This window comes from Orycteropus afer, unplaced genomic scaffold, assembly GCF_000298275.1.
Source record: "Orycteropus afer afer isolate SDZICR_OR568_19922 unplaced genomic scaffold, OryAfe1.0 scaffold00109, whole genome shotgun sequence".
In the NCBI taxonomy this organism is placed as follows: domain Eukaryota; kingdom Metazoa; phylum Chordata; class Mammalia; order Tubulidentata; family Orycteropodidae; genus Orycteropus; species Orycteropus afer.
The window spans coordinates 4,464,120-4,479,964 of NW_006921696.1; the positions used below are offsets into that span (position 1 = coordinate 4,464,120).

Below are 15,845 nucleotides of genomic sequence, written 5' to 3' on the forward strand. Positions count from 1 at the left end.
AGACTTCGTCTCACCTATTTTGGTCATGTTGTAAGAAGGGACCATTCCCTGGAGAAGGATGTCATGCTTGGTAGGGTGGAGGGTCAACGAAAGAGGGGGAGGCCTTCAATGAGATGGATTGACACAGTGGCTGCAATGATGGGCTCAAGTATAACAGGGATTGTGGAGCTGGCACGGGATCAGGCAGTGTTTCATTCTGCTGTGCATGGGGTCGCTATGAGTCGAAAACAATTCGACGGCACTTAACAACATAACAACAACATTTCTGCTGCTCAAGAACTGGGTTTTCTGGACCTCCCAACAATTTATGATTTCTGACTTTAGCTGGATCCTTACCATTACTCAGGTGTCAGAGTTCTCCAGAGAAACAGAACCAATAGAAATGTCTGTCTATCTATCAATCAATCAATCTATCTATCTGTCTCTGAGAGCAGAGAGAGAGAGAGGACTTATTTTTAAGGAATTGGTTCACATGATTATGGAAGCTGGCAAGTTTAAAATATGTAGGGCTGGCTGGCAAGCTGGAAACTCAGAAGAATTTCTATGGTGCAGTCTTGAGGCAAAATTCCTTCTTTGGGAAACCTCAGATTTGTCCTTAAAGCCATCAGCTGGATGGATGAGTTCCACCCACATTATGGAGAGTAATCTGCTTTACTAAGGTTCAATTGATTATAAATGTTAATCACGTCTAAATAACTTCTTCATGGCAACATCCAGATTGAGTACCATAGCCTAGCCAAGTGGACACATGAAACTATCCATCAGAATAGCGGACCTTTAGTCATTTCTCAGTGATGGATCAATCTACCTATCCATTCATTCAATAAATATCTTTGAGCATCTACTGCTTGCCAGATACCATGATCTGCTGATTGTACATCAGAGATGTAAGAAAAACAGAGATAGTCCCTGTTCATACAGTCTGGCTGATTCCACAGGGTGAATGTCCTAAATCTGATCCCAATGTCTCAATTCCTTTGTTTCCTCAAGGACAATCATGGCTTCACCATTTTTGGGCATTCCCAAGTCCTTATTTGCAGCCCAGATCTTTCTCCAGTTTAAAATGGCAGTCTCTTTCCAGCCCTCCCTCTGCCATCTGAAGTTGGCAGTTCACAAGAATTGAGGCCCAGTGGCATACCTACAGCATGGCCAGCATGGCACGGGCCCTCAGAGCCACTCAAGGTGGGGGCCAGTGTGCCAATGAGTACTTTCTATTCTCCATCACAATTTCCATCACCAGCTGTATAAGATCTTTCAGCAATTTAAAATGCATTGCCATAGGCACTATTCTTTGCTCAGGTCACCACTCCCTAATTAAAAAACCAAAAACCAAACTCAGTGCCATTGAGTCAGTTCCCACTCCACTCTCTAACAGCGCTCCCAATTCCCCTCTTCCTCCTTTCTTTCACTGCTGGTTTCTGCAGATCCTGACTGAGTGATTTCATCTCATTCCCCACAGGTCCCATCTGGGAACCTAAGCATCCTCTTCCACTCAGGGAGAACACTTGTTCTGCAGGCAAAGGTCACAAATTCCTGTTTATTCTTCTTCCTAAGTAATCACCTCTTTTTTTCTACATATTTAATGCCACTGCCTCATTATCCAACTCCTAATTAATGTTCTATCTCCAGTCTCAACTCTTTCTCTTTGAATTTATTCTTCACATTGCTGCAAAAAATAAATAAATAAATAAAATAAAAGTCTAATACCCCTGGTCATAAAGTAATTCCATGGCTCCTCAAAACCTAGAGCAAGATTTTAAAACATTTTTTTGGGGTGGGGGATAGGGCAGAATACTTTATTTCCAAAATGCAATATGAAGAAAAAGTGGAGGTGTTTCAATGGAAGTTGTGGCAGATGAAAAGAAGAGAGGGGAAAGACATGGAGCCCTGACTCCCACTCATCCCCCAAATATTCCCTGACACTTTGGGATCTTAGGTAGTGGTTAAGAGCTTAGCAAGACAAATGAGGCCTCTCACCATCAGCCCTTGATTTCCTTCCAAGTTCATTCTTGCTCTTCCTTAATACCTCACACTCACAATATTCTATAGGATACAAAATAAAATTTTATATTTTGGTACATCTCACTCCATGTCTCTCTACAAGTGGACACTACTTGTGCTGCTCTCTCTCTCATGAATTTTCCAACTGGTAGACAGTTCCCTTCAAGTCTCAGCTCAAGCAGCATCTTCCCTCTGAAGCTGTCCCGATTCTCCCAGGAGACCTTCCTGAGACTTGCTTCATCCTGTACTCTCCGTTACATAGACATCTGTCAAATATATTCTCTTTTTATTTTTGCATGCCTAAATCTCACTACCTTGTGAGCAATTTGAGGGGAGGTCTAGATGATTTGGGGCCACTCTTGTGAGTTTAGTCCTTTCACATTTATTTATTTGACTTCAGATCTTGATAGTCCTGACCAGCTGCAGTGACCCACAAGTATTTAATTTTGTTTTCCCATTCCTCTCCTTGGCAGAGCTGTGCTCCTTCAGAGGTATCTTCAGTTCATCCTCAAATTATTTCACCTTTCTGCTCCTATTTACACATGTTTTTATTTTATCAAAGGGAAGATAGGCAGGTCAGGAAATCTCCAGCTTGTCCTTCTCTGATAGAGAAAGAAGTCAGAATTTCAAGCTTTGAATATGACTTTTGGAATATTCCAATAAAAGACATCTGCAGTAGCATAATGCCTAAGGCACTTGACTACTAACCAGAAGCCTGGTGGTTCAAACCCACCAGCCACTCCTCATAAGGAACGTTGGGCAATCTACTTCCGTAGTGATACCACCTTGGAAACCCAAGGAGGGGTTGCTATGAGTCAGGTCCGGCTCCACAGCACATGTTAACAACAACAACAAACAACAGTCTTGTTGATTGCCTGAAAACTTTAATACTTAATTTCCAAAGCCTTTGTTGATCATGGGCTACAGCTGAAGTGGCATCCCGAGTCTACAGCATTAAGACTGGCTTGGCTTGGAACATGAAAGGTGGGTTCTGCAGAGCATTGTGCATTGTCTAAGACTGGTGCATCATTCCTTTATATATATATATATATTTTTTTTTCTCCTCTGGCTTACAGAGGCAGCTCCAAGAAAAATTCTCAAAGAATGCTTATTCACGCTGTCAAGCTTTGTTACCTATTTTGAATGAAGCCAATCAACCCTATGAACTTTGTTATTTTCTTCTGTTTTTCACACAGTGTCTTATCACAAGTGTTCAGGCTCTCAGAAAAACTTGAAGCTCAAATCAAGACTGGCTGCTCCTGAATCAAGCCTGTGTCAAAATTTGCTAAAATGTCGCTCATTGGGTTTTACAAAAACTTCAATCTGTCTTCTGAAGATTAATTTTTGTAGCATTTCACGGGCACCTTATTTCGTGATAGTCTTGAAGGCTTTTGGTTTGAGTTTTCTATGTACTTATTGAGGAGTTCTGGTAGCATAGTGCCTAAGGCACTTGACTGCTAACCAGAAGGCTGGCAGTTCAAACCCACCAGTCGCTCACTCCTGGGAAGGAAGATGGGGCAATCTACTTCCATAGTGATACTGCCTCAGAATCCCAAGGAGGGGTCGCTATGAGTCGGGTCCGACTCGACGGCACATAACAACAACAATGTACTTATTGACTTCATTATTCCTCACCATAAATAGTAACTATTTGAGGTAATTGTCCAAGAATATTTCACCATAGTTCTTTTTTTTTTTTTTCCTTTTTTTTTTAAATTGTGATTTGGGTGAAGGTTTACAGAGCAAATTCACTTTCCATACAGTGGTTCACATATACTTTGTCTCATGACATTGACCACAGTTTACCACAATGCAACATCTCCCCTCCCACTTCCTCCCCATAGTTAGCTCTTCCCTGTGTCCATCCCTCCATGCACTCCTGCCCCCTGAGCTGTCTCCGTGTGCTTAAGCAGTCCTTCTTTCTCCCATGATTGTTCTCTCCAAGGAGTGTTATTTACTTGAGGTAAATGTTCAATTCATATGCCTGTCTTTTGTTTTCACCATAGTTCTTAATTTATATGAACAAGTTGTTTCTTTTGATAACGAATAGTGAATAATTACTACCAGAAAGCACATTCTCAAAAAACAAAGGTCAGACTGTCCCTAATAGTGAATATTCAGGGTCTTTCAAATGGGATCCCTGGTAGCACAGTGACTAAGGCATTTGACTACTAACCAGAAGGCTATTGGTTCAAACCCACCAGCCATTCCTAGGAAGGAATGTTGGGCAATTTACTTCTGTAGTAATACTGCCTCCGGAAACCCAAGGAGGGGTTGCTATGAGTCAGATCCAATTCCAGGGCAGCAAGTTTGGTTTTTGGTTTTTCAAATGCAAGTAAATGGTTAACATGATCAGAACCAGAAATTAAGCAAATGTCCAATTACCTTAAATTTATGCTAAACAAAGACTACCCTCACCTACCAAATCAGACCATTAGGGAGAACTAGACAAATTCAGGCACCACCAAAAACCTTCACTGTCTTTAAAATATAGAGAAAGCAAGAAGAATTAGTTGCTACTTTGTTTTATTCACTCATTACCTTCCCCTTCCTGGTCTCCACACTTCCATTCAACAGTACTCAAGAGAAACCCCCTTCCAAACCCTTACCATCTGCCCTGATTCTCATATTACCAGGACTTCTATATTCAATCACTTACCCATCCCTAGTTACTCCCTCTAATTCTCTGGAAATTCTACCTCCCGGCTCATTATCAGTCTCTCCAATATTAGTTTTGCTATGCTTTTTAGTGATTTCAGTGACTCCAAAGATGACCCTTACCTGCACCTTCATCAGTTTCACAACCTCCTGTCCACCATTCTCATCTTCAACTCCATTTCAGCCACACTCGCCCAGTGAACACACTTCAGACTTGGTTGTTACCAATAAATGAACCCTTTCAAATCTCAATTTCAAACATTCCCCAATCACCATGTTCTACCCTTCCAAATTACTCTCCTTAATACTCTTACTCCAACAATCCTTTGATCCCTTTGGGATATACAATTCAGCCCTTTTCACTGTCCCTTGGATTCCTCATGTCTTCATTTTCCTCCCTACTCAGATCAAATTCCAAGATCCATCATTGCAATAACCCCTTGCATAAACTCTCAGCATTTTTTGCCTTTCTTTCTAATTTTACATACTTGAACATTCCCCCACCTCCCCCAAACCTACACAGCTGAACATGCCTGGAGGAAGAAGATAATCAAGATGATAGTCTCACTTCAAATTTATAGCACTAATTTCAGATCAGGCCTTAATGCTGTTAGGCTACCACGATGTATATCCCTGAGCCACTCACTCTTCTGCTCCCCTATAGGTCTTCTCAAGCACTCTCCTCATATTTCCAACATCTCCTTCCCGTCCTCACTAACAGCTGAGGATGACCTCACTAACAGATGAACTTGGCTTCTGATTTCCCCTGAGAATACAGAAAACATCAGAAAAGAACTTCTTTGAGATGCCACTACCATCCCCTTAAACTACCTACCAGCCTCAGAGTCCATATAATCTTTTCTTTTCTTCATGAAAACCTTTTTCTTGTGAGCTTATTGTATCCTCAAGGGAGCATTTTAGCATTTTTCTCTATTTTCCTGCATTATTTTCCTTCTCAAAAGGATTTGGTTTTTGGTTTTTCAAATGCAAATAAGTGGTTAACATGATCAGAATCAGGAATTAAGCAAATGTCCAATTACCTTAAATTTATGCTAAACAACGACTACCCTCGCCTACCAAAGCAGTGTATAAATATGCTGTGATTTCACCCTCTCTAACAGAACTTGCCCGTCGAGCTGCCACTACATTCTTCTGCTTCTTTTACAACAATATTCATCAAAAGAGTAGGCTCTACCTTTCCTTTTTCCATTCTCTTTTGAATCCATTCCAATCATACTTTAATCCCTACTACTCAAACTCATAGGAGCTCTGGTAGCATAGTGGCTAAGACACTTGCCTGCTAACCAGATGGCTGGCGGTTCAAACCCACCAGCCACTCCTCAGAAGGAAGGTTGGGCAATCCTACTTCCGTAGTGATACTGCCTCAGAAACCCAAGGAGGGGTCGCTATGAGTCGGGGCCGACTCGACGGCACATAACAACAACAACAACAACAACTCAAACTCATCAATGACTTCCATGATACTAAATGCAATGGTCAATTCTTGACTCTCACCTTGCATGACCTATGAGCAGCACTTGACAGGGTTGACCCCTGCATCTTCCTTGAAATGTTTTCTTCACTAGGATTCCAGGACTCCATGTTCTTTTACTTCCCTGGCTTTTTATTTTCAATTTTTATTGCTGGATTTTCCTGAGTTTCTTAGTGTTGAAATTTCCAGGGCTCAAATCATGTGCCTTGTTTTTTTATTTAGTATCTAATTTATTCCCCTTAGTGTTTTCATGGCTTAAATAACATCAACATCCAAACTGTATATCCATCTGCATATTTTTTTTTCTTCTGTCTTTTTTCTTTATATCAGTTTCTAGTTGAAGGTTGGGCAATCTACCTCCATAGTGATACTGCCTCGGAAACCCAAGGAGGGGTCGCTATGAGTTGGGGCTGACTCGACGGCACATCACCAACAACAATAACAGTTGATTCCAATTCATCAAGACACCATGTGTGACAGAGTAGAACTATACTTCGTGGGGTTTCATTGGCTGACTTCTTGAAAATACAGTAAGTTCCTGGATTACAAATGTTCTGTTCCTAAGTCTGTCTTTAAATCGAATTTGTATGTGAGTTGGAACAGTTATGGGCCGTTTTTATCTAATGTCAGTTAGTCAAATGTTTCTTAGTATATAGTATACCTTTTGATGTATTAAAAATATTAAAGAAATACTTCCAGATACATTAAAATATCTTTAGTATAATATGTTGTGGTTGTTAGGTACGGTCAGGTTAGTTCTGACTCATAGCAAACCCACGTACAACAGAAGGAGACACTGCCCAATCCTATACTATCCTCACAATTGTTGCTGTGTTTGAGCCCATTGTTGCACCACTGTGTCAATCCATCTCATCAAGGGACTTCCTCTTTTTTGCTGACACTCTACATTATCAAGCTTGATATCCTTCTTTAGGTACTGGTAACATGTACAAAGTACATTAGATAAAGTCTCACCATTCTTGCATCTAAGGAGCATTCTGGCTGTACTTTCAAAACAGATTTGTGTGTTCTTTCAGCACTCCATGGTATATTCAGTATTCTTCACCAAGACATAATTTAAAGGCATCAGTTCTTCTTGGAAGCTCTGGTGGCATAATGCCCAAGGCATTTGAAGGTGTTCCTTATTCATTGTCAAACTTTGACATGCATATGAGGTGACTGAAAATACCATAGCTTGAGGCAGGCTCACCTTAGTCCTCAAAGTGACATTTTTGCTTTTTAACCCTTTTCAGAGGCTTTTTTTGCAGCAGATACTCCCAAAAGAGTTTGGTTTTTTGACTGCTGCTTCCATGGATGTTGATTATGGATCCAAGTAAAATGAAAGCATTGACAACTTCAAACTTTTCTCCAATTACCATGATGTTGCTTATTGTTCAAGTTGTGAGGATTTTTGTTTTCTTTATGCTGAGGTGTAGTCCGTACAGAAGATGTAGTCTTGGATCTTTATCAGTGTTTCAAGTCCTCTTCACTTTCAGCAATGAAGGTGGAGTCATCTGCATATCACAAGTTGTGCATCTTCCAATCCTGATGCCACTTTCTTCTTCATATAGTCTAGCTTCTTGGATTATTTGCTCAGCATACATATAGAAAAAGTATGGGGAAAGGATACAACCTTGACACACACCTTTCTTGATTTAAAACCATGCAGTATCCCCTTTATTGTGCCTCTTGGTTTATTTGCAGGTTTCTTATGTGCACAATTGAATCTTCTGGAATTTCCATTCTTTGTAATGTTTTTCATAATTTGTTATTTTGCATACAGTTCGATTTCTCTGCATAGTCAATAAAACACAGGTAAACATCTTTCTGGTATTCTTTGCTTTCAGCCAAGATCCACCTTATGTCAGCAATGATATCTGGGAGATATTGATGACCTTGGAGTCATCTTGACATTCCCTTCTGAATCCAGCTTGAATTTCTGGAAGTTCCCTGTCAAAGGAGTGCTGTAACAGTTTTTGAATTTATCATCAGCAAAAATTATTTGCATGTTATATTAAAGATATTGTTTGATAACATCTGCATTCTGTAGGATTACCTTTCTTTGAAATGGCACAGATATGGATCTCTTCCAGTTGGTTGGCCAAATAGCTGTCTTCCAAATTTCTTGGCATAGACATGTGAGTGCTTCCAGCATTGCATCCATTTGTTGAAATATATCAGTTGGTATTCCGACAATTCCTGGAGCTGTGTTTTTCACCAGTGACTTCAGTGTGGATTGGAGATTTTTGTTCAATACAGTGGTTCTTGATCATATGCTACCTCCTGAGGTGGTTGAACACGGACAAATTATTTTTGATACAGTGACTCTGTGTATGCCTTCCATCTTATTTCAATGTTTCCCTCATTGTTCAATATTTTGTCCACAGAATCCATCAATATTTCAACTTGAGGCTTGAATTTTTTCTTGAGTTCTTTTGTCTTGAGAAATGCTGAGCGTGCTCTTCACTTTTGGCATTTTAACTCCAGGTTTTTGCACATTTCATTACAATACTTTACTTTGTCTTTTTGAGCTGCCCTTTGAAATCTTCTGTTCTGTTTTTTTATGTCACCATTTCTTCCATTATACAGTATAGTATAGTAATAATAATAATGTTTCAATCTTGTTGTAAAGTAGTACCCACTGTATGTACTTCAAAATTTTAATATAGTAGGGTTTACAAGATTTATTCATGACTATGAGTTGTATAAATGCAAACTGGATTCAAAAGAGGTGATGGAACAAGGGATATCATTGCTAATGTCAGATGAATCTTGGCTGAAAGCAAAGAATATCAGAAAGATGTTTACTTTTGTTTTGTTGGCCATGCAAAAGCATTCAACTATGTGGATCATAATAAATTATGGATAACATTGGAAAGAATGGGAATTCCAGAACATATGATTGTGCTCATGAGGAACATGTACATAGGCCAAGACACTGTTGTTCAAACAGAACAAGGGGATACTGCATGGCTTAAAATCAGGAAGGGTGAGGGTCAAGGTTGTATCCTTTGACCATACTTACTCAATCTGTATGCTGAGCAAATAATCCGAGAAGCTGGACTGTATGAAGAAGAACACAGCACCAGGATTAGAGGAAGATTCATTAACAACCTGAGATATGCAGATGACACAACTTTGTTTGTTGAAAGTGAAGATGACTCAAAGCACTTACTGATGAAGATTAAAGACTACAGTCTTCAGTGTGGATCATACCTCAACAAAAAGAAAATTAAAATCCTCACAACTTGACTAATAAGCAGCATCATGATAAATGGAAAAAAGATTGAAGCTGTCAAAGATTTAATCTTACTTGGATCCACAATCAACAACCATGGAAGCAACAGTCAAGAACTCAGACATTGTATTACACTGGGCAAATCTGTTGCAAAAGGTCTCTTTAAAGTGTTGAAGAGCAACAATGTCATTTTTAAGACTGAAGTGTGCCTAACCCAATCCATGGTATTTTCAATAGCCTCATATGCATGTGGAAGCTGGACAATGAATAAAGAAGACCAAAGAAGAGTTTATGCTTTTGAGTTGTGGTGCTGGCAAAGAATGCTGAAAGTACCATGAACTGCCAAAAGAACAAACACATCTGTCCTGGAAGAAGTGCAGTCAGAATGCTCCTTGGAAGAGAGAATTGCCAGACTTCATCTCACCTATTTGGTCATTTTGTCAGAAGGGCCCACTCCCTGGAGAAAGATATCATCTTGATAAAGTCGAGGATTAGCAAAAATGGGGAAGACCTTCAATGAGATGGATTGACACAGTGGCTGCAATGATGGGCTCACATATAACAAAGACTCTGAAGATGGCACAGGACTGGGCAATGCTTTTGTTGCACATAGGATCACTATGAGTTGGCGCCAACCCAACTGTACCTAACAACAATGATCACGTGGGTTATACATAAGGAACTCTGGTGGTGCAGAGCCTATGGATTTGACTGCTAACCTACCAGCTGCTCTGTGGAAGGAAGATGAGGCAATCTACTTCCTTAAAGATTTACCACCTTGGAAACCCAATGGTCGAAGTAAGTTTGATGGCAGTGGGTTTTGCATGGATTGTATATAAGTTGGACATTAGTAACCTGGGGGCTGCCTGTACATTGTTAGGGCTTTCTTCTGATTCACCTCTGAATAGACCCAAACCTCCAGGCTTTTAGCTAGCAGCCAAGTATGTTAACCATTTACACCAATTTGAGACTCCTCTGTCTGACTGTTTGATATCTCTTCTTGGAATAAGCATTCCAAGCTTACTATATCCAAAATGAAATTCCTAATCTTTTCCCTCCTCAAATCTCTCCTCCTCATTTTTCCATGTTTTGCTTATTACTGCCAGGCAAAACAACAACAATAACAACCACCACCACCACAACAAAAACACTTAAAAAACCTTGGAATCATCATAATGCCCTCTTTTTTTCTCACACATTCCACACAATCCATCAGAAAATCCTGCAGGTTCTCCCTTCAAAACATAGCCTTAATCTGACCAGTACTTACTCAAAACCATCCTACTCCAGACTCAGGTTACAGAAATAGTCATGATGGCATTAAATGGCACTAACACCAAAGGCTGCTGTTACCATGCCTCGGAGATACCTAGACGCTTCACACCTCCTCAGATCTCCCTCTCAAATTTCATCATTTCAGATTTCTCCTAAACTATCAGAGTTGCCATCTCTACTTCATCATCTTTGGATATTTACATTTTCTGTGGGAGTAATAATTTATATACATATGATACCTTGTCCCCAAAGTATTTAAGGTAGACTATAGAATAACATAGGACCTCTGGTAGCGTAGTGCTTGAAGCACTGGACTGTTAACTGGAAGGCTGGCAGTTCAAACCCACCAGCCACTCCTCAGAAGGAAGATTGGGCAATCTACTTCCATAGTGATACTGCCTTGGAAACCCAGGAAGGGGTCGCTATGAGTCAGGTCCAACTTGACTGCACATAACAACAACAACATAGAATAACATGGGAGCTCTGGTAGCACAGTGCCTAAGGCATTTGACTGTTAACCAGAAGTCTGGTGGTTCAAACCCACCAGGCACTCCTCAGAAGGAAGGTTGGGCAATCTACTTCTGTAGTGATACTGCCTTGGGAACCCAAGGAGGGTGTGGTAGTTCAGTTTGTGTGTCAACTTGGCTGGGCCTGGTTGAATGGCTCGGCAGCTGGATGTAGTATTCCCCATGATGAGACTGGTAATCATTTCCATGGTGGAATATACTATGAGCAGCTGCGTAGCTGCCTTAGGGATGTGGTCTGCTTCCTGATTATGAGCAGAAGCCTTAGGGATAGTCTCTAGCCTATGGCATGCTTGGACTCTGTATGTAGCCATGTCGTTGTTCAGCAGTCTCCTATGCTTTGCCAACCTTAGGACTTACAATGAACTTAAGTTAATGGCTTGCCATGTGGTTTGGTAACTTCGGGACTGTGCCTTTTTACTTGTCAACCTTGGGGCTTCTCAGACTCAGCAGCCAGCAGCTGTCTGAGTGAAGAAACACCTCTAGCTCCAGTGGGCTGGGAGCAGGAGGCAGACCTGGACCCCAAGGTTGAGGGGCTTCCACTCAGCCCCTAGAGCCTGGCACTTTGAACTTGGACTTAAAGCCTCCAAATTGTAAGAATAAACTCCTGTTTGTTAATGCCATCCCATTTGTGGTATGTTCTTGTCAGAGTGGCACTAGGTAACAGAACGGAAGAGTTGCCATGAGTCTGATCCAACTCGACAGCAGTGAGTTTGGTTTTGGTTTTTGGTAGAAAAGAACATAAGGAGCTCAGGTGGTGTAGTGCCTAAGGCATTTGACTGCTAATCAGAAAGTTGGAGGTTCAAACCCACCAGCCACTCCACAGAAGGAAGACTGGACAATCTACTTCTGTAAAGATTTACCCCCTCAGAAACCCAAAGTGGGTCACTATGAGTCAGAATTTACTCAATGACAATTTTTTTTTTAATAGAACATGAAAAGGTCCTGGTGGCACAGTGGTTAAGTGCTTGGCTGCTAGCCAAAAAATTGATGATTCAAAAGTACCAGTCACTCCATGGGAGAAAGATGTGGCAGTCTGCTTCCATAAAGATAACAGTTTGGAAACTTGCGGTTCTACTCTGTCCTATAGAGTTGCTATGAGTCAGAATCACAATGAGGATAGAAGGATATAAAATGTATAACAATGTAGAAAAGTAAATGAGGAAATTAGATATAGGGAAAATAAAAATTGAAGGTGAAGGTAGGGGTGAGGTGAATGTACAAATGTATATCAAGAGGTCCTTCACATTTGCTACATGGGGAGGAACACATGGATCTCTCCTCTGAGATGTGCTTTAATTTTTCACTTCTTTGTGTTTGATGGGCCCCCATAAGGCACACGGGCACAATAGCAACTTGAGCCTTGAGAGGTAAAGGGCTGTGGTAGCCAGGGAGATTCTTAGAAGGAGAAATGGAGCAAAACCATAACTGGAAGTCTTCTCAACTGAGAACAAGTCTTGGCCAGCACTGAAATCACTCCTTGGCATTCTCTAAATTTCCCACCTCCCAATCCATCCCTCACATAACACCCCAGTACTTACCAAGACCCAAGCAAGAAACTCTGAGTCCTGACTTTCCAAGATTCCTAGAATAAAAATAAAGTAATACATGGTCATCATTTCCTCAGGTAAGACCCTAAACATTTAACTATGGATATTAAATCTTACTCTGATGATGTTAGTTTTGATAAGAGTAGAGGTAGAGGCAGAGCTGTAGATGTAAGTTTGTCACCTTGGGAAGAATATTTCTTTCATTACCACCCAGACAAAAAAACAAAAATAAAACCCATTGTCATTGAGTTGATTCCAACTCATGGTGACCCCATGTGTGCAGAATAATACCGTGCTCCACAGGGTTTTCAAAGATCTGTGACCTTTTGGAAGCAGATTGTTAGACTTTTCTGCTGAGATGCCTGTGGGTGGGTTCAAACCATCAACCTTTCAATTAGTAGTCAAGTGTTTACCCACTGCTATTGAATCAATACTGACCCATAGTGACCCTATAGGACAGAGTAGAACTGCTCTATAGAGTTTCCAAGACTGTAAATCTTTTTATTTATTTAATTAATTTTTATTGTGATTTGGGTGAAAGTTTACAGAGCAAATTTACTTTCCATACAGCAGTTTACATACACTTTGTCTCATAACATTGACTATAATTTGCCACAGTGCAACAGCTCCCCTCCCATTTCCTCCCCATAATTACCCCTTCCCTGTGTCCTTCCCTCCCATGCACTCCAGCCCCCCAAGGTGTCTCCATATGCATACACAGCCCTTCTATTCTCCCATGAGTGATCTCTCAAGGGAGTGTATCTACCCAATGTAAATGTTCAGTTCATATGTCTGTCTGTTGTTTGGCTGGAAGCCGCAGTAGTGGGTTCAATTCCAGAACTGAAGGGCAGCTAGGGGCCCTAGTCTAAGTGGTTTCATCAGGCTTTAGCAGACCAGCAAACCTGGTCTTTTTTTTTTTTTTTTTAATGATTTTGAGTTTTGTTCCACATTGTTCTCCCAGTCTATCCAGGATCTCCTACGTAGATCCCCCTCTGAGTGGTGATAGTGGTGGCCAGGCACCATCTAGTTCTTCTGGTCTCATAGTCATATAGGCTGAGGATCTCATGGTGTACCAGTCACTTGGACTAATTATTTCCATACATCTTTGGTTTTCTCTATTTTTCTTTGCTCTGGATAAGGAGAGACTCATCATTGCATCTAGATATCTGTTTGTAAGCTTTAAGATCCCAGTTGCTACTCACCAAAGTAGGATGTGAAACAATGTTTTGTGTAGTGTGTTATGCCAATTGAACTTGATGTCCCCTGTGACTATGGTCCCGAGCCCACAGGTGCAACTATTTCGTTCCCTCTGGGTAGCTGGCTGTGCCCAAGAAGTGACTACAACCTTGTCCCTTGTCAGTGCTATAATATACCTGGGAATTCTTACAGAACATACAAATACACTTGTAAGAAACATTGTCTGCCAACCCTATACATGGTCATGGGCACACTTCCCCCTGCATAGACATAACTAATAATCCAAGGCTATAAATCTTTACAGAAGCAGACTGCTTCATCTTTCTCCCATTGCATGGCTGGTGGGTTGGAATTGACAAATGCTTTAGCCACTAAGCAACCCAGAACTCCTTTACCCGGGCACTAGGCAATTCCAAATCGACCAGGCTAAGCATAAGAACAAAGTGCCCCCACAAGACACACCTTCTCAATCCTGAATTATCTTTTTATTTGTTTACGTACTTGTTGTCTTTCTACTTCTAGAATGTAAGCTCCTTGAGGGCAAGATCTTTACGTTATTCATTATTCATTCATCATTCATCAGCAGGGAGTGACATACAGCAGGCATTTAATAAATATTTGTTGGCTTCCTGATTAACTGACAAACTAAATTCTAAAACAGCATATTATTTCTGAAGGATTGGGATTATTAAAAGAACAAATATGAAATTACCCTCTTAGGCTATCTGAACTATATTGTATTTATATATCAAACCCACCAGCCACTCATCAGAAGGAAGGTTGGGCAATCTACTTCCGTAGTGACACTGCCTCAAAAACCCAAGGAGGGGGTCGCTATGAGTCGGGGTCGACTTGACAGCACGTAACAACAACATGTTTATATTTATACAAATCTACATAAAATGACCACAATAAATCAGACAGTCCTTTTAAAATGATTTTTCTTTTCCTTCTCTACCCAGGTTTATGCCCTATTCCCACAGCTATTTGGATGACCTTGGTAAAATCAATTCTTTTGTCTGGGATAATTTGTTTATTTACTAAAATGGGAGATGGATATCTGTGCTATTCAAATAACATAAGTATTGTGGGAACAGAACACAATAATGTATACTAAAATGTTGCACAGTAAACAAATGCAAGGCATAAAATTATTTCTGCAGTATTCTGACTTTGTTCAACCCCTCACAAACATGGTGCTACATTTTCCCACATTAGTTAAATATGTCCAACTGAGAGGAAACTACTGCATAAAGGTGCATATGAAGAATATTTGAAATATTAAGTGGGGAAAACACAGTTGGATCCCTCCCATGAAAATAATTTGCAGAAGAAATTATTCTTCCAGTAGCATCTCAGAAAACCACAGGATGTACAAATAGAAGAATTTTCTTTGTAATCTGAAAGTCTATTGATTTTAAACGGTAGGAATCTAGAGACAAAAACTATCATGAGGAGAGAGAGAAAGACTGAAACAAAACAGAGCAATAAATCAATAAAACATAAGTGAGTAACTTCATTTTCTACATATACACATTCAATATTCATGGCTCAATAAATAATTATTGAGAGGTCACCATGTTCCAGGTAACTTACAAGGTCATGGTGATACAGAGAGGGGCAAGGCACAGTTCTCTCTACTCAAGGAGCTCCCAGTCAGGTGAGCAACACAGAAAAGCAAGCCTATTATTACATTACGATGGATGCATGCTGCCATGGATGTCTTCAGGCGCATACAAAGGGCTCCTAGCTCAGGTTTGTATTTGCATAACTCTGTGAGTGTCATGGGGAAAAAACTCTAGGAGAGTTTTCATGTGATTTTAATATCTCCCTTTGATTCTGAACAATTGGGTGAAAACAATCTCTGGTGCAGGAAACTGAACAGAAGAGCTCTATGACATTTTAGTCTA

At 40.4% G+C, this 15,845-nt stretch overlaps 1 protein-coding gene across 1 annotated transcript in view; it reads right to left on the reverse strand.

Moving 5' to 3' along the window:
* Positions 1 to 15,845, reverse strand: part of KCNAB1 (potassium voltage-gated channel subfamily A regulatory beta subunit 1) — a 593,583-nt gene that overhangs the window by 162,456 nt on the left and 415,282 nt on the right. Inside the window, exon 2 of the mRNA XM_007943554.2 lies at positions 12,730 to 12,773. Coding sequence (XP_007941745.1) covers positions 12,730 to 12,773 — 44 coding nt within the window. The remainder of the gene's footprint in view (positions 1 to 12,729; positions 12,774 to 15,845) is intronic.